Source organism: Oxyura jamaicensis, chromosome 1 (genome assembly GCF_011077185.1).
Source record: "Oxyura jamaicensis isolate SHBP4307 breed ruddy duck chromosome 1, BPBGC_Ojam_1.0, whole genome shotgun sequence".
In the NCBI taxonomy this organism is placed as follows: domain Eukaryota; kingdom Metazoa; phylum Chordata; class Aves; order Anseriformes; family Anatidae; genus Oxyura; species Oxyura jamaicensis.
Genome location: NC_048893.1, coordinates 190,986,152 through 191,008,427, shown reverse-complemented (window position 1 = coordinate 191,008,427; position 22,276 = coordinate 190,986,152). Strand labels below are relative to the sequence as shown.

At 39.7% G+C, this 22,276-nt stretch overlaps 1 protein-coding gene across 5 annotated transcripts in view; it reads right to left on the bottom strand.

Moving 5' to 3' along the window:
* The window catches only part of PGR (progesterone receptor), a 41,571-nt gene extending 20,339 nt beyond the window's left edge, over positions 1-21,232 (bottom strand). For 3 of the 5 annotated variants that reach the window (XM_035328223.1, XM_035328215.1, XM_035328233.1), the window contains exons 1-3: positions 19,354-21,075; positions 18,041-18,192; positions 3,846-3,962 (exon numbers count right to left, since the gene is read on the bottom strand). In XM_035328223.1, coding sequence (XP_035184114.1) covers positions 3,846-3,962; positions 18,041-18,192; positions 19,354-20,594 — 1,510 coding nt within the window. In that variant the 5' untranslated portion in view covers positions 20,595-21,075. Of the gene's footprint in view, positions 1-3,845; positions 3,963-18,040; positions 18,193-19,353; positions 21,076-21,214 lie in introns of those variants that run through there. The other 2 variants (XM_035328207.1, XM_035328200.1) reach the window with 2 other exon arrangements.
* Positions 21,233-22,276: the final 1,044 nt, after the last annotated feature.

The following is a 22,276-nucleotide window of genomic DNA, read 5'->3' as shown; positions in this document are numbered from 1 at the left end:
TCTGGGCAACCAGTTTCAGTGCCTCACCACCCTCTGAGTGAAGAATTTCCTCCTAACATGTAACATGAACCTACCCTCTTTTAGTTTAGAATGGTTACCCCTTGTCCTACTACTGTCCACCCATGTAAAAAGTTGTTCTCCATCTGTTTTATCTACAGAATCACAGAATCACAGAATTTCTAGGTTGGAAGAGACCTCAAGATCATCGAGTCCAACCTCTAACCTAACACTAACAGTCCCCACTAAACCATATCCCTAAGCTCTACATCTAAATGTCTTTTGAAGACTTCCAGGGATGGTGACTCCACCACCTCCCTGGGCAGCCTGTTCCAATGCCTCACAACCCTTTCAGTAAAGAAGCTCTTCCTAACATCTGACCTAAAACTCCCCTGGCGCAACTTTAGCCCATTCCCCCTCGTCCTGTCACCAGGCACGTGGGAGAACAGGCCAACCCCCACCTCTCTACAGCCTCCTTTAAGGTATCTGTAGAGAGCGATAAGGTCGCCCCTGAGCCTCCTCTTCTCCAGGCTGAATAAGCCCAGCTCCTTCAGCCGCTCCTCGTAGGACTTGTTCTCCAGGCCCCTCACCAGCTTCGTCGCCCTTCTTTGGACCCGCTCAAGCACCTCGATGTCCTTCTTGTAGCGAGGGGCCCAAAACTGAACACAGTACTCGAGGTACGGCCTCACCAGAGCCGAGTACAGGGGGACGATCACCTCCCTAGCCCTGCTGGTCACACTATTTCTGATACAAGCCAGGATGCCGTTGGCCTTCTTGGCCACCTGAGCACACTGCTGGCTCATATTCAGCCGACTGTCCACTAAACAGTCGGCTGTCCCCTTTAAGTATTGAAAAGCTGTAATGAGGTCATTCCAGAGCCTTCTCTTCTGCAGGCTGAACATCCCCAGTTCTCTCAGCCTTTCTTTGTAAGAGAGGTGTTCCAGCCCTCTGATCATCTTCATGGCCCTCCTCTGGACTCACTCTAACAGATCCACAACTTTCTTGTGCTGGGAGCTCCGAACTGGATGCAGGACTTCAAATGAGGCCTCATGAGGGCAGAGCAGAGGGGGACAATCACCTCCCTCCACCAGTTTCCCACTCCTTTATTGATGCAGCCCAGGATGCAGCTGGCCTTCTGGGCTGCAGACATCCACCACTGGATCATGTGGAGCTTTTCATCCACCAGAAAGAACCCCAAATCCTTCTCCACAGGGCTGTCTTAATGAGTTCTTCTCCCAGTCTGGTCTGCACTCATGTCCAGGATTGTTCCAACCAAGGTGCAGCGCCTTGCACTTGGAACTGCTGAGCCTTGTTAGGTTTATGTGGGCCCTCTTATCTAGCTGTGAAGGTCCCTTTCTATGGCATCCCTTCCTTCTGTTGTACTGACTGTACCACTCAGCTTGGTGTCATCCATGAACTTGCTGAGGGTGCACTTGATCCCACTGTCTATGTCATTGACAAAGATATTAAACAGCATTGGTCCCAAGACGGACCCCTGAGGGACACTGCTTGTCACCAGCCTCCACATGGACATAGAGCCATTGTCAACTCTCTGTCTGTGGCCATCCAGCCAATTCCTTATCCACCAAATGGTCCACCCTTCAAATCCTTCTCTCTCCAGTTTAGAGATCAGGATGTGTTGTTGGATCACATCAAACACCTTATAGAAGTGCAGTTAGATGATATCGGTCAGTCTTGCCTTGTCGACTGATGCAGTCACTCCACCATAGAAGGCCAGCAGATTGGTCAGGCAGGATTTGCCCTTGGTGAAGCCATGCTGGCTGTCTCACATCACCTCTTTGTCCTGCATGTGCTTTGATATTGGTTCCAGGAGGATCTGTTCCATGATCTTACCAGGCACAGAGGTGAGACTCACTGGTCTGTAGTTCCCCAGGTCATTCTTTCTATCCTTTTTTAATATGGGAGTGATGTTCCCCTTTTTCTAGTCACCAGGGATTTCACCTGACTGCCAGGACTTTTCAAATATGGTGGACAGAGGCTTGGCAACTACTTCAGACAGTTCCCTTAGGACCCTAGGATGCACAGCATTAAGTCCCATAGTCTTGTACCTGTTCGGTTTCATCCATTCCTGAAGAGCTGCACCCAGAGATACGGTCCCATATGGGAGCAATTCCTGAAGAGCTGCAGCCTGTGGGCAGCCCCCGCAGGCTCAGTTTGGGAAGGATGGCATCCAGTGGGAGGGACCCTACGTGGAGCAGGGGCAGAGAGGTACCATGAAGGAGCAGCGGAGATGAAGCGCCAGGGACTGGCACCCATTCCCTGTTCACCTGCACTGCTCAGGGAAGAGGAGGTAGGAGAGGGTGGGTGGAGGGGGAGGAGGTGTTATTAGTTTGCTTTTAGTTCTCACTGCTCTAATCTGGTAACAGTAGACAATAATCTCCCTATTCTGAGGCTGTTTTACCTGTAACAGTCTTTGGTGAGTGATCTCCCTGTCCTTATCTCAACCCACAAGATGTTTTTTTTTCATCATATTTTCTTCCCTTGTTTTTCTGAGAAGGGGGAGAGTGCTGTGGTGGTGCTGAGCTACCTACTGGTGTTAAACCAGCACAACACATTCTCTTCATTTTGTTCCTCCTTCCCCAGTCCAGTGCCACCAACATAATTGGCAGCTCCATTCTTTTTACCAAGAGGAGGCACTGCCCTCCTAAGGCGCAGGAAGGAGCAACAGACAGTAACACCAATTACAATGATGACTGTCACTGTTCTACTTCCAGTGCTACGGGGATCTAGTTTGAAGAAGAGGACTCAAAATAGAGGTAGTGTTGAAGGTCTCAGGGAGGTTCAGGAGCACAACACAAAACAGAATCCATATCGCAGCACTGCCTCTCCCTCCTGTCATTACAGAGACTATTCCCTGGAGCTGCATCACTGTATCTCATGGAGGATGAAATGCAGAGAGCCAACAACAGCTGCTCACTGGTAGGAAAATACTGATTTACATCACTGATAAAAGTATAAAATGTAAGAAAGACATAATGACCATGTGTGCAAAATACTCCAGCAGCCATACAATACTACGGGAGCTGAAAGCATACAGCTGTGCAATCAAAATGTCAGCCTGCAAACTTCATACACGTATTAATTTATGAATGGATACAGACACAGAAAAATAATGAAATTACCAACAGCATATAATGCCAGTTCTTCCCTCGGGGACAAAAAGCAATACATAAATGCAGAGAGAGAAATGTTTGATGAACTAAAAAAAAATATTAGAAATAAATCATATTTTATCTGTTCCATTTTTATTATTTTATTTTTAATTCCATTTGAAAATATATTCTTTCTTGCTTTCTACTACCTTTATATTACTTTCTTATAGTTTCAGCCATGTATTTTCAAGCCTTGTGCTGATCCAAAACTTCACATAGCTAAAGTTGTCATGAAAAATATGGGGGAAAAAAAATATGTCCAGTCCTCTTTGGTGGAACAGAAGGATATAAACTTGTTGAATTCTATGCAAAACCATGACAGAGAGTACAGCAAAAAAGAGAGAAGATAGTACTGATTTATGATTTTAGTGTTGATCTCAATTTACTTCTTCATTTTTTCCCCAGTTTGAATTATCAGATCCAAAACCATTAATAAATACACACCAAAGACACAATTCCTGTTGTTGTAAGAAAAGGAGTGTAAGGATACATTATATGACACAGAAAGATATTTTTGTTTCAGGATTTCCAGACTCTCATTAAATAAATAAATAAATAAATAACATTTTAATGTGGTTCTTTCCCTTATAGCATCAAAGTAATATTAAACTCAAGAGACTGAAAACAGTGTTCTTGACTGCTATTTTTCTGAATGAGGTTTGAAAAGAAGCTCACCTCCCAGGACCATACCGGCTTGACAGCACTTCCTCAAGCGACATGCTGGACAATTCTTCCTACGAATTTTATCAACTATGCAGTCATTTCTTCCCGCACATAAATAATTGTGCTGCCCTGCAGGCAAGAGAAATCCAAGATTAATATGTTTTCTAACATGACAAAATTATTTCTGTGTATAAATCTTGCAAAAATAACAGAGGAGTCAAAAAAAAGTAAAGCTGACCCATTACAGGACCCCTCCATTTTGTTAGCTTTTAAGTATTCACCTGTTACTACTTAAATATAAAGTTTCTTTGGCCTATTTAAGAGTGACATTCCCCATCTACATTGTTCCAAAATAATTAACAGGCAGTACAAACCGCTTAAAATATTAATATTTCTAATGTAAATCAAGCATGAGATTTCCTTCTGTTTTTTTTTGTTTGTTTGTTTTTCCTTGTACATTATTGTTCCTGATTGTAAAATAATTAAATAATTTTTGCATGGATTGATAAAGAGTTTCCAACAAAGCTGAACAAAGAAGTTGGGGCATTATGCAGTGCAAAAAATAGCCCTTTAAGCAGAGTAAATTACCTCTGCTGGAGAATCAGTTCTGCACACCTGCTGAGACACCAGCTGAACATATGAAGCCAACAGAGGACAAACAGAGGAAGGCTGTAACTTTTTGGTTTACGTTAGCTCTTAGGAATGGCAACTCCAGTTTATTGTTTACTTCTGAAGCACTCAGTTAGGAAGAAGCTGTCATTAGTGTATTAAAATGGAATCTTTCAAATGAAATTAGCTTCCAGCAGAACAGTCATTTTATTAGCAAAACATGAAATCCAGCTGATATAATAACATTCTTTCTCAAAACAAGCTTCAATGATAATTTTTCTTGAAGAGAACAAAAAAGTGTATTTTTATGCTTTTGTATAATAGTGATCATTCCTGCAATTCATTTTAATTTTGAATGAGTAAACAAAGCTGTAAGAAATCAGAGCAAATCTTCGCATTAAGCCTCAGTTTATCCTCTAAGGTTTAACTCTAAAACCCTTCCTGTTTTTGCACACCATCCTCTATCCATTTCTGTATTTTCATTTTCTTGCATCAAAGCATGAAAGACATTTCTTTTAAGAGCAACAAAATGGATTTTTAAAAAAGTATGAATAAACTGTAGGAAGTACCAATATCACGGATGCTTCCCCTGTAGAATATTGTGGATGTGGACCTGCAAATGTAACAGGCATTCACAGCACAACTTTTAGATTTTTATTTATTTCTAGATTGGTACTAGTCTGAGTTAGCCATCTGATGTCATGAGGAGCAAACAAGTCTGAGACAGTTATTCTATTCAGCTGGTGTTATTTTCTTATTCTTTTCTTTATAATCTTATTCTGTCCTTTATCTGCACTTGGTCAAGTGAGCAACTGTTCACCAATAACTTTTCTAAATAGGAGAAAGCCAAACTGAAAATGAATCCTCAGATGAAAATGTAGGAGAAGAAGACAATTCTATTCTAACAACAAGATAAGACTGGTGCAAACCACATGAAACAGAATCTGGTTGCTTCTGTGGTAACATCTTTTCAAAAAATAATTTACTTCTTATCTTTACTTTTAAGAAGCACTTGTTTAGTTTTATTGAAAGAAACCTGACTTCCTAAAATTAATTTTTATAACAGCTTATTTTGTTTTAGGAAATAACAAGTAAATACAAACAATTGTCTTATGCACTGCCTGAAATTTAGAAAATATTTAATAATGCACTAAATAACAAAACATGCTCATTGAATTTCTCCCATTACTTCTAATCCTGGATATCGTCTTACAGGACATGTTAACAAAATTAATCCAATGACTAAAAATCTGTCTTGCTTTGGCAGCAGAGCAGGAAGCAAAACACTTATTTTGAACATTTGACATTTATTTGCATTTTTTCCTCATTTTGCTTTGCCTTTATTAGCTACAAAATATCTTCGTCTTTTGAAAGGCAAAAACAGTTTTAGGGCTCTGTTACTTAAAATCTATGAAGCATCAGATTATCTCTGCATTAGGGCATTCTGATGCTTTAATGGGCAGTTAATTTACAAAGAAATGCTTATGTATGTGGTTTACATTATATTTGTGGGTGTTTTCTAGTTTGTTTGTTTGTTTGTTTGTTTGTTTTTTAATCCCCAAAAAGTATCTCTTTGGACTTCATTTTTGTGGAACCCTGTGAATTTATGCATAGCCTGAGTCTTTTTAGCCCATGTCCACCGGAAGATCAAAAAATGGACTATGCTGCATTTCCAGCAAATGCTCACAAGCAGCTTGCAATGCAACAGGAATTCAAGTTTTACTTTTCCTCCCATACTGACACAGAAAAATGCTTATCTACCAAAGCTAGTGGTATATTGTGAAATATTTCTCTTCAAACACTCAAAGAAAGTGTTCATATGTTCTAGAATGATGTAATGACTTTGCTCTTAATACTAGTATGTGAATTGCATACTCAGCTTCCCAAGTGCTTGCTCACTGCTAAAGGAGGCTAAAAAGCTTGGGTAGAAGCAGTAATAGCAACAATGTTCATGCTGTAACAAGAAATTAATTGGCAAAATGGGAGTTAATAGCTTGATCTATACAAATTTTAACAGCCTGTATTATTAAATAACACTGTTATATAACAGCTTTTAAATATTATGCATCTAAGATTAAGTGTTAAAAATCAAGATTGCAATACATTGTAAAATTTAGAATTTGCAGTTACACTTTTAAGGTTCACTACAGCTCTTATAAACCTCTTCATAACAGGCTTTCTCAGTAGATCCAACCTCCACTTTAACTGAAAATGTAGGAAATACTTTATCATTATGTAACAACTCACCATTTATTATAAATCCAAGACAGAAGAATTTTTTTCCATCTGCTGACCAAATCATAAATTAATCACAATTATCAAAACTGCTCTTGAATGTTGCTGTGTTCTAGTGAATACTGCACACCATCTCTGATTTAGAGATTAGAACGGATTAAATAATCTCTCTGTCCAGTGCATAGCATGGGAGAAATGAGGTCCCGTTTTTGGAATTTAGGCACAGTAAGAATTTTCTTTGATCTTTAAAAAGTATTATTTCACTCCTATTTATTTCATAAATTGTATTTGAAATCTAATAATTACCAATGACCTAAACTTTATTATGTGTTTAGCTCATTTTTTTTCTTCCATAAAGAAGAAACTAGCATGAAAAAAGAACCAAAGAAATTCTATCCAATGTCTCCCCTGACACCTCCCAACCTAAAGTGAATTTCATTAATTTCAGTTCTTTTTGGAAAACATACATGGTTCAATTATTTAGAATTTTTCATAGTTTCACCTGTCAGGGCTTTTTTAGTTATCTCAGTCATCTGATTGGATCTCACATAGATATACAAATCTCATATGAAACTGTATCTGTGTTTCAGGAGCTGGATTCTGAGAAACTGTTACTTGTTTGACAATAATATTTAAGTGCCAGCAACCATGTGAAGGACAGACTGTGTAAGAAATGGAAAACATAGCAGATACTTAGTTAATTTCCAGATCATGGGGCAATACTTATTTCAATTAAGCTATTTGGAAAGTTTTGATGGTATGCCTAAATATTTCTTTGAAAATATATCATTTAGAATAATTTGTTGCATCGCAGTCCTTAGCATGACCTGTATTTTAACTGATATGCTTTAATATGTGAGTATTGGAGTAATATAAAATACATGTACCAATGATGTATCCCAAGATCCCTGTCAAGACAAATTTCCTGTTCAATTGGCAGCATATCACACAATACCTTTTATATGTCATTATAATAACGAGATAAAACAGGAAAACCCAGATAGTTGTCTAATCACTAGGGCCGAGATGAGAAAGTGAAATTTGGTATTTGTGTTTCTTACAAAAATCTGGATATAGCAACTTTCTGACAACTGCCACTTTCTAGTAAGTTTCCCCCCAATGTTAAGTTTCCTGAACATTTACTTTTCACCTATCTTTACAAGTGCACATTATAGCTCTCTCTCAACACCTCAAAGCATCAATTTGTAACCTGGATTTGATTAAATACGGAGAAAATACAGAGATTTCATCTGTTTTTCATCCATTCCAGATTCTTGCACGGTACCATTTTTCTTAACCTCCATCGAAGTTCATTTATGTTAGCAAAGACAGAAGTACTAATATAATTAGTCAACTGCAGTTTTAAGTACTTCAGTAACTAATGTAACATTGGCAAGTGTATATGAGAAAGTGATTAAAATGTGTATGGTGTGCACACATAAACACAATCAGTCACAGTTTTTACTGTGACTGTAAAGTTGCACTAAGAGTACTGCAGCTCTGCGAAATGCTGTATATAGTGTCATTAAAAACTAGTCTATTAACCAAGCTCACTGCCACACTGTAAGTCATTTAAAATGATTCAAATGAACTAACAAGTTCCTGAAATTTTGCAGATATGCAAAGATGGAAAATGTATCTGCACCAGGAGTATCACATGCCAGCAGCCAGTTATTTGTATAAGTGCATCTGTGCTGAACTGCTACAGGTCTGCACAGAAGCAACACACTTGTTTGCAAACTCTCATTTCCTCCTGTCTGCAAATAAAAGCACTTTATCAAATCTTCTCTCTCTCCCATAGTTGATTTCACCTCCCCGTATCATTTTTACCTATCAATGCTTTTTTATAAAACCATCCTACTTCCACCACTGGAGGACTTCTGTTCACAATACACACTTCTGTTCTATTTAGTCTATCTTTATTTTTTTTTCTTTTTTCTTTTTTTCTTTTTTTCTCTCTCTTTTTTTTTTTTTTTTCCTGTCTAAAACCAGAAGATATCTAATGCATCTCTGTAAATTATTTTATGGCCAAGTACGTCCCAATGTCGACGTTTTCCTTTATGAAAGCCAGCCTCCAGCTTCTGTTCAACAATTTACTTCCAACATGTTTTTTACTTCTTGCAGTATTTTTCATACCATAACAAATAGAAAGTGCCAATTATATAAGCAAATTTAAAAACCAAAGGAGTTACTTTTTCACTAAGTCCCTGTCAGGAGTTCATGTGGAAGCTGACAATAAAAATGGTTTCAAAATAAACAAAATGAAAAACAGTTTCACCTATGTGTACTAAACACAATTGTCTAGATGTAGCTTCTGAGTATAACTTTGACTTCTGAAAGCTAATATACTATGCTAGGGTAAGCATTACTCTGGATTTGGGCTGATTCTAGCACTGCTTTCCATAACTAGGCAAATAGTCTAGCCTTGTTCCTCATCAGAAATGAGAAGAACAGCTAGACTGACCTTTGCTCTGACCTAAATTAACCACTGCTCTATTTATACTGTTCCCATGTGCAAAAAAGCAAATTTGTGTCGAGCTCACATGTCACAATGTGGGCTTATGAGCATGGGTCTTGGAGAACTAGGAACCTATATTACAGGGTTTGTAATACTCAGAATATTCCCTTTCTGTCCCTGTATGCCATTACAGACTGTTACAATCTCCAAGATTCCACACACTTCAAAAAACATTTTAAAATTCTTTAACGCCAACTTTACTTCTGTACTAACATTTTCTCCAGAAATAAAGATGTCACTGAAGTGAGGCTGAAACTCTAACAACTTAACAACAAACCACATTCCTCACTGACCTTACCATACATAACCTGTTTATAAAGAAAACAGTAGTTACTGGGGCACTCACGTCTCCCTCTTTGACCGTCAAAATCAAAGTTCATTTTTTCCCAAATATTAAGCAGGTGTCTTGAATACAGCCCTTTAAAGTACTTTTATTTGCAGACAGAAGGAAAGGGGAGTTTGCAAACAAGTGCATTGCTTCTGTGCAGACTGGCAGCAGTTCAGCACAGATGCACTTAGGCAAATAACTGGCTATACTATATAAAGTCCATAGTGGTATAATAAACCTGCTAATTATGCAGATCTGCTTCCCAGCCAAGGGTTTAAGATTCAATAGACCAAAGAGGGCAAAACATGGACAGAAGAGTAACTTAGGAATATGTTCCTATACTATATACGTACCTATACTCTTTTTCTTACTGAAATAATATGGAATTCCTCCCCTCATAACAATACAGTTTGAAGTGAAAAAAATGAAGAGTGATGACAGCCCAAGTCGTCCTTCAGCCTAATGGTCAGGGCTGCAAGGACAGAAGGGTGTGTTTGGCTCACTCCAGGCATCAGAGATGATGGCTCTTACATCCTGGGTAACTGCCTTACCTCTTCTATGTACTCAGTAATGGGGTCTGTGAGCATTAACAGGTACTAGAAATTCCTTCATCTTTGTGAAGCTAGTCTTTTATTCCTTTGCCTTAACTACATGTGATGAAAAAAGCAAGTTGAGTAAAAATGTTTTATTCAAAAAGAAATCTGAACTACAAAACATTAATTCTTAAGTCAAACTTAACATTTCCTATATTCTACTTTACTTTGCTAAGCAGATAGATAACTAATTTTTCACATAACCTTACTTACAACGAACTTCTGTTACACTTCCACTCCATTATCCGTTAATTTGTAGCATGTAATCTTATAGTCCTCTGCCTAATTTTGTTTGCTAAGTAGACAAACAAAAAATGGTTTCTTTAGAAGGGAAACAGCATTTTCAAACTACCATATCTTTCATTCCTTTTCTTCTCTTCAACAAACCACTTCCAGTTTTTGCAACATCTTTGACTGACTCTTTCTTTCTCCTTTATCTTGATCTGAAAATCTTCTTGCCTTTTGTTGTGAACACTGCACCACTGTTTTCTTCCTTCCAAAAATTACTTCTCCAGACAGCAACCTATGCATGTTGTATTTATGATATCTACAAAACTGATCAGTTAAATGTAGCTACGCTGTTTTCATTCACTTCTGGATAGTTAGAAGTTATAATCCTGGGTGTGTTTTTTGTTGTTGTTTTAATCTTAGTAACTTCCCTATTTATTCTATCATCTTAAACCAAAAACAAAAACAAACAAACAAACAAAAGCCATACAAACAAACAAAAAAAAACAAACATAATTAAGTCCCATTTTACAGAAACCATCATGAACTGCAAAAAAAGGATTGCTATTTCACATTGACTTTAATTGGTCTTCCTAGAATGTTTACCACAGTAACATTCTGTAAAGCATAAAGTCTTTGCATCTAAATACAGGAACTGTCAATAGTAAAAATTCTGCAGAGCTAATATCTTTCAGAAAATGATTCTGGCTTCTACTAGTCAGTCTTCTATTAGTCCAGTTCTTTTTATGGCAATATGTCACAATTGTTCTGTGGTCACCATTTTTAAGTGATTAATTACATAATTAGTATAAATATCTAAAATGATAAAATTGACTTTTTTTTTTTTTTTTTTTTTTTTTGCCAGTGAAGGTTATATTTCTTATAAAATGACTATAGATCATGGGATTTGAACATCCAATGTACTTTAAAAGCACACCAACTATTTCAGAAGTATACATCATTAAAGTACTGTATGTTCTTCTGATCCCTGAATGCTGTATTCTTCTACCAACATAAGAAGCACTATATTTGTATTTCAGTCATCCCAACATTATGATCTCAGTGAAAGTATTAAAGCATATTGCCTTGATGAAATTTTCACTATATGTTTTCTCTTATTCGTTGACTGGTCCTAGATCTCAGCTAGTAGGATAGGGTCACTTGCTCAAAAAGTAACAAAGGTAGAAAAAACTAGAAACATTAGTAGCAGAAAAATGCAACATGCTAAAAAACAGGTATTGCTGCCTGTGATCAAAACACCTAATGGACAGCAAACTGTTGAAAACCTGTGAAGAAACAATTCATTTGACTAATTAGATTCTAAAGTGTAGACATCCAGCAGAGCAAGTAGTGGACACTCCGTTCTTGGGCACTGGAGAAAAATGGGTACTTCAGGATGTGATTTATCTTAACCTTGAGTAAAGTCCAAATTGGGGTTCTTTAATAGCCTATCGATCTCCAAAGGAAGCTTAAAGATTAGCCCAAATATGGATGTCCACACCGCAAACACCTTCAGTTTGGTGCAACAAATCTCACATAAAACATTGTCATTGGGGATTATGGAAACTCATGTAATTATTTGTCAAGAATAGGACAATATTTTCCAGGATGTCAATGTCACATGTAACTCTTTAAATGCTTTAACTGCAAAAGATTCCAGATTGTTGAAATGCACTCTGATATTAAATGATATTAACCAACAGCCACTTCTGAAATTGCAGAAGTTGTTGACTAGGTTCATACCAGGAAACCTCTGAAGTACAGCCATGTATCAGCACAGACAACAGCAGACTGTAACATAAAAATGACACTTGTTAAGTCTTTCCATTGGTAGCTTCTAGAAAACCGTCCCTTAATCTGTGGAACGTCCCTTAATCCATTCTGTGGAACAGATATATAGCTTAAGGAGATGGACACTGTCAAACCTAAGTGCATTTTTAGGAAGTAATAGTTTGATTACAAATACTTATATACATATTTTATATAATTATTATATTTATTTATACACTCTAAAAAGATATGAGCTACCTTGGTGGTATATGGGTGGGATTCATACTACCAAACTCAGCGAGTGTACATCATCACCTAACACTTTTTATACTCAGCATAGAGAAATAGTTCCTGTTAGAGTAATGTCATTTTCATCCTATGTAGATAAGCAAAACAAGTCAGTGAACTACTTTCCAGAAGTTCCTGTTTCTCTCCATCTGCTATAGAAGAAACTTGAGAGGCACAGCTCAGGTTACTCCCATTGTGCATATTTGAAGTTAGAGCAATCAGCGCAACGCTGAGCACTCAGCTGCTGGTGCTCTGTACAGTAAGCAGTCCTACACCACCTGAAATAACTTCTAATCCACCTGAAAATATGTTTACTGCAATATTCAGTACAGTTTCTAAACACACTATAAAACATTAAGCCAAAAATGTTGGTAATTCACATTTCTGCAACTGACTGTGTTCTAAGACATGTCTATCAGGAAATCAGCACAGTCACTATGAGAGCGGTAAGAAACCCAGCATTAGTACAACACCCAAAGCACAAGAATGAATGTGATGCTTGCCCACTCCTTTGTTGTGCCACAATCAAATTGACAAATTAATGTTTGTCAAATGGCTGAGCTTTTTTAAAGTCAGAAGTATGATACACGATTATGTATCTGCATAGATCTTCTTTCCCTTTTCATAATGTAAATTCTTTGCTCTCACAGAAGTGAGACTTCCCAGTTGAATTTTAGGATCTTCACAAAGGTAACTTTGTATATTTGAATTTGGAAATATACTTAAGTTTACTGTATATTAACACTTTTTGGTTATGTGCAAAATAAAACAGCTTTAATAATATTAAATATATCAGTGAAAAACATTTTCCCCTCTCAACTTGCAGTATGATGCTTTGTTTGCTTCATCAAACTTTCATGACTATTAGGTTTATGGTACATGCTGTACCAAATTCTGATCCCAATAACACAGAAAGTGGGATTAAAAATAGAAAATTGCTGTGGAGTTAGGAGAACAGGGAACTTTTTACAGCTGCTTTATCAATTTCATAGATGAAAGGGTCTCTATATATTATGGCATTTCACTGTCTTTCCAAATAGGACTTCCTATCTGTAGATATTTTTTTAAAATCAATGTTTGGTGTGCTGTGCCATTTTACATTTTTAAGCTACGTAAGAGCACACTTATGGCAATCTTCCTCATGCAGAGTATTTCACTACGTAAGTAGTGAATCACACTGTCATCATAAACTGCTTATACGTAACACAACTCAGATAAACTTTATCAGAAAGGCTGGTTGAAACAATGCTCAGCCTTTTCACTGCACAGACGTAGCTCATGCTTAATTCAACACCTTCCTCCACCCTCATACACAGACAGTGAAAACTCTCATGGAAACCAATTTCTGTCCCATAGGATTTGCAAAACTTAGGTCTCAGAGAAAAAAAAATGTACACGTATCATCAGTTAAGTGTTAGCTGCTGTTGTGGTTGAGCTTGTTCCCTGACGCTATATTTGTCCAGCGCTGTTACCGTGAACTTGAAACACATACTAAAACTATAAAATTTGCTATATATTTATTAGATCAACTTAATAATAGGATCCTAGATATCTGAACAAACCAAGAGATATTTCCTGACACATCTGCTGCAAAATCATGTATTTATGTCAGCCCCAAACTCTGCAGGTTCACACAACTACTTGTCATTACATATCGAAGTAACACAAACAAGGGGCAAAGGAAGGCAAATACTTTTATAAATATAAAACAAAAAATAAAAGTGGGACTTTATACAGGAAACAGCACTTCAATTTGTTTTCTGGTTCTAGGTGATTTTTATTTTTTATCAGTAGAACTACTCTGGATACACTTTCAAGAATGTGAGACACTGAGAAATGATGCATTAGTGACAGTGTAACACCAGGAACCCAAAACTCTGCACCTTGGGTTCCTCTTGGGGTCCTCTCCAGGACAGAAATTTCACTGTGATGTTACACAGACAACTGCAAGGTAAGAGATGCTGATCACAGTTGCCTTGCATGATTTTATGTGAAGATATCCTTATAAGATACTATTTATGTTTATATCTGGTTTTTGTGACCTTGTATTAGATATATTGGTAGCACTTAAAAAATGCCTGACCATCAACATCAAATTACTTTGCAAATATGGAAATTCCATAATTTTTAAAATATTTTAAACCTTATTTCTGAATATTCTTTGGTTGGTAACTCCAAACTGCTATTCATTCTCAGCTCATGGACCTGAATGGTACTAACCCATCTACATACTGAATCCAATTTTGTATTTTCAAATTTCTTAACTGAATATAAATAACAGAAACTTCTATTATTTCCATTGTAAACAAAGGAGATCTTTGAGCATTTTTAAAAAAGCCTAGCAATTTTTATAATAATTGAATCAATGGATCGGTAAATCAGCTCTTTGAAGGTAACCAACTAAAAACATATAACCTGTATATGTAAATAAATATTTCCATATAAAGTCAGTATCTTTATCCCTTACCTGCATTTCCTCCTCCTCACCTCTAGCACTAAGGTTTTTTTTATATTTGTTTTACTACAGTTCCCCCCATCCAAAAAAATAAAAAATAAAAAAATAAAAGGCTTGCAGTTTTAGTTAACATCTTAGGATTCTGCTTAGAGTAAAATATACTTATGGAATTAAAATCATCCTTTTCTTTATATGTATAGGCACATATTGAAAGCCAGGAACCCAAATGACAAAATATCTTACAAACCATACATAGCTAAGAATTCATTGCCAATATTGTAAAATAATTTAATTCTAAATATAAGCTTTCACCTTAGTGATCCTCACACAGTTCTAACCCACTGTTACACTGTACAGATACCTCCTAGTTCTATTCAAATGTACAATTAAATCATACTTAGTATAGAAACTTTTTTAGATTCACATGTACAGTTTCAAATTCTGACTGAGGATTTGAATTGTGCTCTGATTGTGCTCAGAAAGAGTAGCGATGGAAAATGGAGTTTTCTAGATAGCAAAATGATCCATTCTATCTCAAAGGAAGCACTCAATACTGTATTTTAATACTGTATTTTCCACACACTAGTGGTGAGAAAAAAAAAAAAAAAGTGTCTGAATGGTGGTTTCTGTGAAATATATATATATATATATATGTTGGCTGTTAGATTTGAAGCAGCTGACATACCTAAGATTACAGAAGTAATTAAAATAGAAAATAGGCATTTTCCAACAGTGAGTACTCCTGTATTATATCCCTTGTTATGTATGCACTTAAAAACTTTATAACATATGAGAGAGCAATCTAAATATAGAAAATCCAAACAGTAGCAAAGCCTTCTATTTTCAAACATTTAATTTCTCATGGTAATCAGGATTTTATGGAAAGTATATGAAAAGTAGAGCTATGATTATGAATATGCACTCCAAAAAGTTTAGCATCTCATTTGCATGAATAAAATTGGGGAAAAATTGAGCAGTATTAAAAATTTAAGAAGACAAATAATGCATTCTCACTTAAAGATGATAGGTAAGGCAACACTTTATATAAGAAAAAATTCTCAGTAAAACATAGGAATCTTTAAACACTGTTTTGTACTTACAATAAAATACTATTTTTCTTTTTACAAAATGGTAGTTTATCAACTTTATTTCTGACAAGTAATAAGTGAAAAAATAATTTAAAAGAAATTGGGTATCCAGATAATAATTTTATCCTATGCTTCAGTTAAAATAAAGAAGTCCATCTTTTTAAATAACTCTGTAGACTCGCACCTTCTATATAAAATAGGTAACCACATTTGTTCATGTTGTTCTTGCCCATATTGCTCATTTATGTCATTATTCTCCATAAAACTTAATAAACTATAGTGTTTTTCTTGTCATAGTACAGCCTTTTGAGGTAGCTGTCAATTCTTTGAATATTATTACTAAAAAAAAAGCAAACACTTCTTCACCACACTCTCAGTCTTTGGAATCATTTAAAAAATGGTAAGTATGAAGATGGTATGTAAAACACAACTTTTTTTGTTTGTGTAATTGTATTGACCTCTTATTTCTCTGTATGTTTATATTAAGCAGTAAGATTCTGCTAATACAGCTTTCGCATAAATACTCTGTGAAAACAGCCTTAAGAAATCCCTAGTAACGGCCTATATGCCTTCTGACAAATTATAATGTATCATTAAATAAAGTATATATGCTGAACAGTAATTAGATATGTTTTTGAGCAGGTTCACCTACTGCACTAATACAGCTGGATAAAAGTATAGGAAAAAGATGAACTTCAAAAGTTACAGAATCAAATTAAAATACAAACTTAAAAAATAAATACTACAGTTGAAAAGTGAATAAATAACCCTTCTTTCAAAATATGGCATTCATAAATTACACTACACTCTTTCTTAAAACTTCAGCTCCCTGACTTTTTAAGAGTATGTCTGATGCAGTATAATAACCAAAAGCAAAGAATGTGAAGCCAAACCAAGAGACCTTTTAACAGTCAGTGAAACAAACATATGCCCGTAAGTGAATTAAAAGCTCCGTGTTTTTCTATATTGCAACCTAACAAACATTTTTCTAATTGTTTTCTCATGAATGCCATTAAATGTATTAGACAAAATGTGGCACTAACAAAGCTAATTAGTTCGTCTAGCCCATCTGGTCTAGTGGTCTCAATTTGAAGATATATAGTCTGATAAAGCAAGAACATGAGCATATGCTTAAAATTGAAAGAAAGCATACTGAAACAATTCTAACTAAAGTATTTTGCTGAGCTTTTAATTTCCCATTATTCCCCTTTTCAATTGAAGAGCAATAAACTCTATAGCATTGAATAAACTATATATCATAACAAGAAAACAAGAGGCAATTTCTTCTTTTAAGTAATCCTACACAGTGCAACAACAGTTTTGTTAAATATATGGAACAGAAACTTTAATGTCTGAGTTCTGACAGATAAGAATTGTGAGAAAAACAGACAAAGAATAAAATGTTTTTTCTTTTACTCGGATTTGTTTTACTGCTTCATCAGCTGAAGTATATAAAGCAATCCGCTCCTGTATTTAAAATCTCAGTGGGTATACCTGGACAAAGCATAATATAATTCAAAAAGAAAAAAAAGAAAAACAAAAGTATTATTACTGATTTATAAAACCTGCAGTTTGACTTTGTAACTCAACATCTATCTGGAATAAAAGTCAAATCCGTTTGACTTGAAATAGTTCAGTGGAACCTGAAATAGTTCCATAAAACTCAGGAAGCCAAATTCCGTATTTTGCAAGCAAGAAAAAATACATATAACTTCATAAAAAGAATGAAACCAAAATAAATTCCTATCTGCCTATGATTAGGTCATACCCACAAAATTTTCATTTAAATAGTATTTGCACTTTCTAAAAGAAGTTCTATATTACCCATGATCTTGATGAGACTCTGCTTACTGAGAAAGATTAAAAGATGAACAATAATGAATAGCAACTAGTGAAAGTATAATAAATAATACTAGTAAAGTTAATAATGAAATATTTTAGTTAGTGTTCAATGTAATACTTAGATTTGCCAAAACAAAAAAAATACGACTACAGTGATCATGCTCTCAGATCAGCAATAAGTAAAGGGTATGTTCTTTGCAGTGCCTAGAAAGATATATTTCAAATAATGAGGAACAATGGCATGATATAGTACCTTCCATTGCCCTTTTAAAGAAGACTTTACAACTTCCACAGGTAAGTACTCCATAGTGGCAACCAGAAGCCTCATCACCGCAGATGAGACAAATCTTCTGGGGTAGAGATTCAAAACTGTATTGAGAACTTTGGCTGGATTCTGTATCTGGCCTTCAAAAGAAAAAGAAGAGAAATGAAATATCCAGATTTGCAACATTAGCTACTTACCTGTATTAGTGAGCTTTATATTAAAAGCTTCCTTTTTACATCTGTAGGACAAGAGGAAAAAAAAAAAAAGGCAGGATTGCCTTTCAGCTTGAGGGTTTCTCTACACTAGGATAAAAGGCACATTAGCAGTGTGTGCCTAGTCATTAAAAAGGAAAGTATTGAGCAAAAAGCATAATAGCATTTTAACCCATTTTAGATAAAAAGGGGACATTCTAGGAAACTCTTTATCAAAATGTTCATCTTCCTCTGATCAACAAGTCTTGTAAGTCACATGGATTGATATCTTTTTCTCAACACCGAATGGTGCAGAGACAGAATCGAATAGAAGTCAATTGAATTTCAAAAGCCCCCTTCACACGGGAAATAACCAAGCTTTATCTCAGCTAGAAAAATCGTTAATAATTGGTTTGTTGCCTCCTGTTCAGTCGCAGCGTTCTGCTCAGTAGCTAATTCTGAAGTACTTCTGTATTTCTTACCAAGAAAAAAGAAGACTACTCTAGCTAATTATTATGTTTATAAAAATCCATATGTTTCTATCAAAATGATAGAGTTATTTTTGCAAATATTTCTAGGTAACACCTTGGCATCATAGTAAGCCATACTCATCCTAGCAAATTAATATAGATATTTAAAATGTTTTGAGTTTTTTTTAGGTGAAATTAACTGCTTTTTTCCCAAACTAGCAATAATATTCCGAAGAATATTTAGGTATTTATAGATACTGTCCGCCTGTCAATTAAGAGGTGAACCTACTGCTCCTCCCTTCTGTGGAACTGGTTACTGTATTGCACAGTATGAAGCAATCATAACAAAAATGCTGCTTCTCTCGGAGGGTAACCGTGCCCAGATGAGCATCAGCTGCAGAATTAAAACCTCGGGTGCGTTCCCACAAGGACTGGGACACCCGAGAGCGCTCAGACAGCCCCAAACTTGGCGTGCAGCCACGGTGGCCGTCTAAAAACTCCAGCGGAGCTCCCCCGATTACCATTGTGTCCCCGTTCCTCCCCGGACCGTCCCTTCGACCCCCTTCCGAGAGCGCCGTCAGGGGGCAGCGCCCCCCACTCCCTGCGGTGCCGTCGGCCTCCCGCCGCCGGCCTCCCTTACCGCACGTAGCCGAGGTAGGGCGGGCAGAGCTGGGGCAAGCCCTCCTTCAGCACGGCCGCCGGGAAGCCCAGGGGTTGGTGCCCGTTGAGGCTCAGCGGTGGGTAGAGGCCCGGCTGCGCGGCGGAGGCCGAGGTGGAGGGGAGGCTGTCGGGCGGCGCCGGCGGCCCGTAGGCTGCGGGCAGCAGGGAGGAGGCCTCGGTCTTGTAGAGGACGCACTCCAGCGAGGGTTCCTGGGCGGCCCGGGGGGGCTGCGGGTAGTCGGCGGAGGCTGCCTTGCCTCCCAGGTACGGGGCGGGCAGCCCGACGGCCTCCTCCTTGATCTTCAGGGCAGGCTGGAGGTCGCCGTAGGCGAAGGGTCCCTCCTTGCCGTCGGCCGGCGTGTAGCCGTAATCCGCGAAATCCGGGGCGGGGGCGGAGGGCGAGGTGCGTGGCCCGAAGGCGCTGCCCTCGTACGCAGCCTCCACGTCCAACAGCTGCCTGGTGCGGGAGGCCAGGTAGGCAGAGTTGAGCGGCAGGATGGGCACATGCAGGTAGTCCTGCCCCGGGCACGCTCCTGGTGCCGCTCCCGGTTCTTGCTCCGCAGCCGTCGGGGAGGCCGCCGGGGCCGAGGCCAGGCTCCCCCCGGAGCCCGAGCCCTGCTCCGGCCGGCGGCTGCCGGCGGGGAAGGGGCGCTCCTGGGAGGGCAGGGCCCCCAGCCCGGGGACTTTGCCCCGGGGGGTCGCGGCGGGACCCTCGGTGCCCGGGGGCGGTTTCAGGGCGGCCGTCAGGGCGTCCCCCCCCGGCCAGAGCCGCGGAGGGGCCTGCGGGGGGCTGGCAGCCGGAGCCGCCGCAGCGCTTTCGGCCGATTTCGGCTCCGGGCCGCGGCTCATGGGGGCGCCAGGAGCCTCCGGGACCTCCGGCCCCAAGAAGGACCAGGCATGAGCCGCGGGGGCCAGGAAGGTGTCCAGGACGCTGTCCAGGGCGTCCTTATCAGGGAGGGAGCCGCTCCCCGGCCGGTACGAGAGGGAGTCCCGGTCCTCCTCCCCCGGCTGCCGTTGCTGCCGCCGCCGCTCTTCCTCCTCCTCTTCCTCCTCCTCCTCGTCGTCGTCGTCCTCCTCGTCGCTGCTTCTGGGGTAGAGCAGCCCGTCCAGGGCGATGTCGATGGCCTCCGCTTCCCCGCGGCCGGGGTGGCCCTGCAGCAGGACCGCCCCGTCTCGGGCGGACGAAGGCGCTCCGGGCTCCTTGGCCTTCACCTCGGTCATGCTGCCCGCCGCTCAGCCTCCGCCGCGGAGGCCCTCGGGGGGGAGGGACGGAGGGAAGGAGGGAGGCTCCCGGGGCGATGCAGCGGGGCCGGGCGGCTCCTCACATCCCGGACGGCGGCTGCCGCTCACATGGCGCTGCCTTCCGAGGGGGGGCGGCTCAGCCCCGGCCCCCCTCCATCACCAGCACCACCGCAAAGCCTTCCCCGCCGTCGGGGACGGGGACGCTTTTGCCCTGCAGAGGGGAAAAGCCACTCAGCGCCTGTCTGTGTGACACTCCCACCCGGACCCCTGCCGTGCTGCCCCCCCTGCCCTTACCGCCGGGGGGCTGCGGTGCCCGGGCTCGCCCCTCCCCGTCGCCGTCCCCCCCTCTTTTCTCCCCCGTTCTCCTTTCCGTGGGGCCGCTCCGCGCTGCCTCCCCCCCGGGGGCTCGGCCGCAGCCGTTCCCCCCGCGGCTTTTCCCAGCCGCTCTGCCGGCGCCCTGGCCCCTCCTCTGCTCCGCCCGTCCTGTCCCTCCCATCGCCCGCCGGCCCTTCGCCCCTCTCCCCTGTCCTCAGGCCCGCTCCCCGGCTGCCCCCCGACTACTCCTCCCCGTCCCCCAACCGCAGGTGCCCCCTCCTCACGCTCCTCCGGCCCCCAGGCACAGGGCGGGCAGGTTGGGTGGTCGCTGCCTGGGGGCAGTGAGCAGGACAAGTTTTCTTGCTGTGTCCCCGGGATAGTCTTCCTGTAGTCTTTCACCTTCCCTCTCATTGTCAATTTCAGAGGTAAGCTCTGCCCCTGTTCCTCAAAGCCCTGCTGCTCACACTGGTACACCTTCCATGTTCCAGTAGCAAAGAAACCATGGCATTGTAAAGCACCCTATGTTATAGGACCTCCAACCATGGCATTGTAAAGCACCCTATGTTATAGGACCTCCAAAGTACCCTCTACTATACACTAGAGAAAGCAAAAGACCTTTGGAACAAAATACTTGAAAAAATGGGGCATCCTTTGCTTCTAATTCTCTAGTTACAATCCAGCCCAAATTACTTTAAACCGAGGAGCTGTCAGCAGCTACTAGCTGATTGGCTTTTTGTGTAAAATGCTGGGTTCGTGAAGGAACCTGCACAGCTTCATAAGGCTATTACTGATTCAAATATGTACACACACCCACATATATAAAATTTGCATTATATAGCAGTCTCAGAAAAGAAAATTGTGTTAAAAGATACAGAGAGTAATTTAGCCTAGGAGTAGTCCATGGGACTTTGAAGAGAATCAGTATATTTTTGATTCATAGAGAAATGTACACTGTTACATGCATACTTGTGCTCTGATACTAGAGCACATTTCTCTGAAAAGACATCTTTTTCATAAACTCTCTGAAAAGACATCTTTTTCATAAACTTTTATCTCTGTGTTCCTTATGTTGTTTTACTTTCAAAATATTCCCAGACTAAACAGGACAGCTTTTGGGGGAGGAAAACATAACTTTTTGAAATTACTGCGGTGTCCTGAAAGCTAACGTCAGAAATCATACAGGGCAAGTTTATATAGCAGTGGCTTCAAATAAACTTTATTCAGCGTGGTGTGTATGTTTTAGCTTATTCTTGGCAAAATATTACTGGGTGATTGACTGCTTTGGAAGTCTGCCTTTTGTTCCTTTGAGGAATAGGAATATGTCATTTTTCCATTTTCTAAAAAAG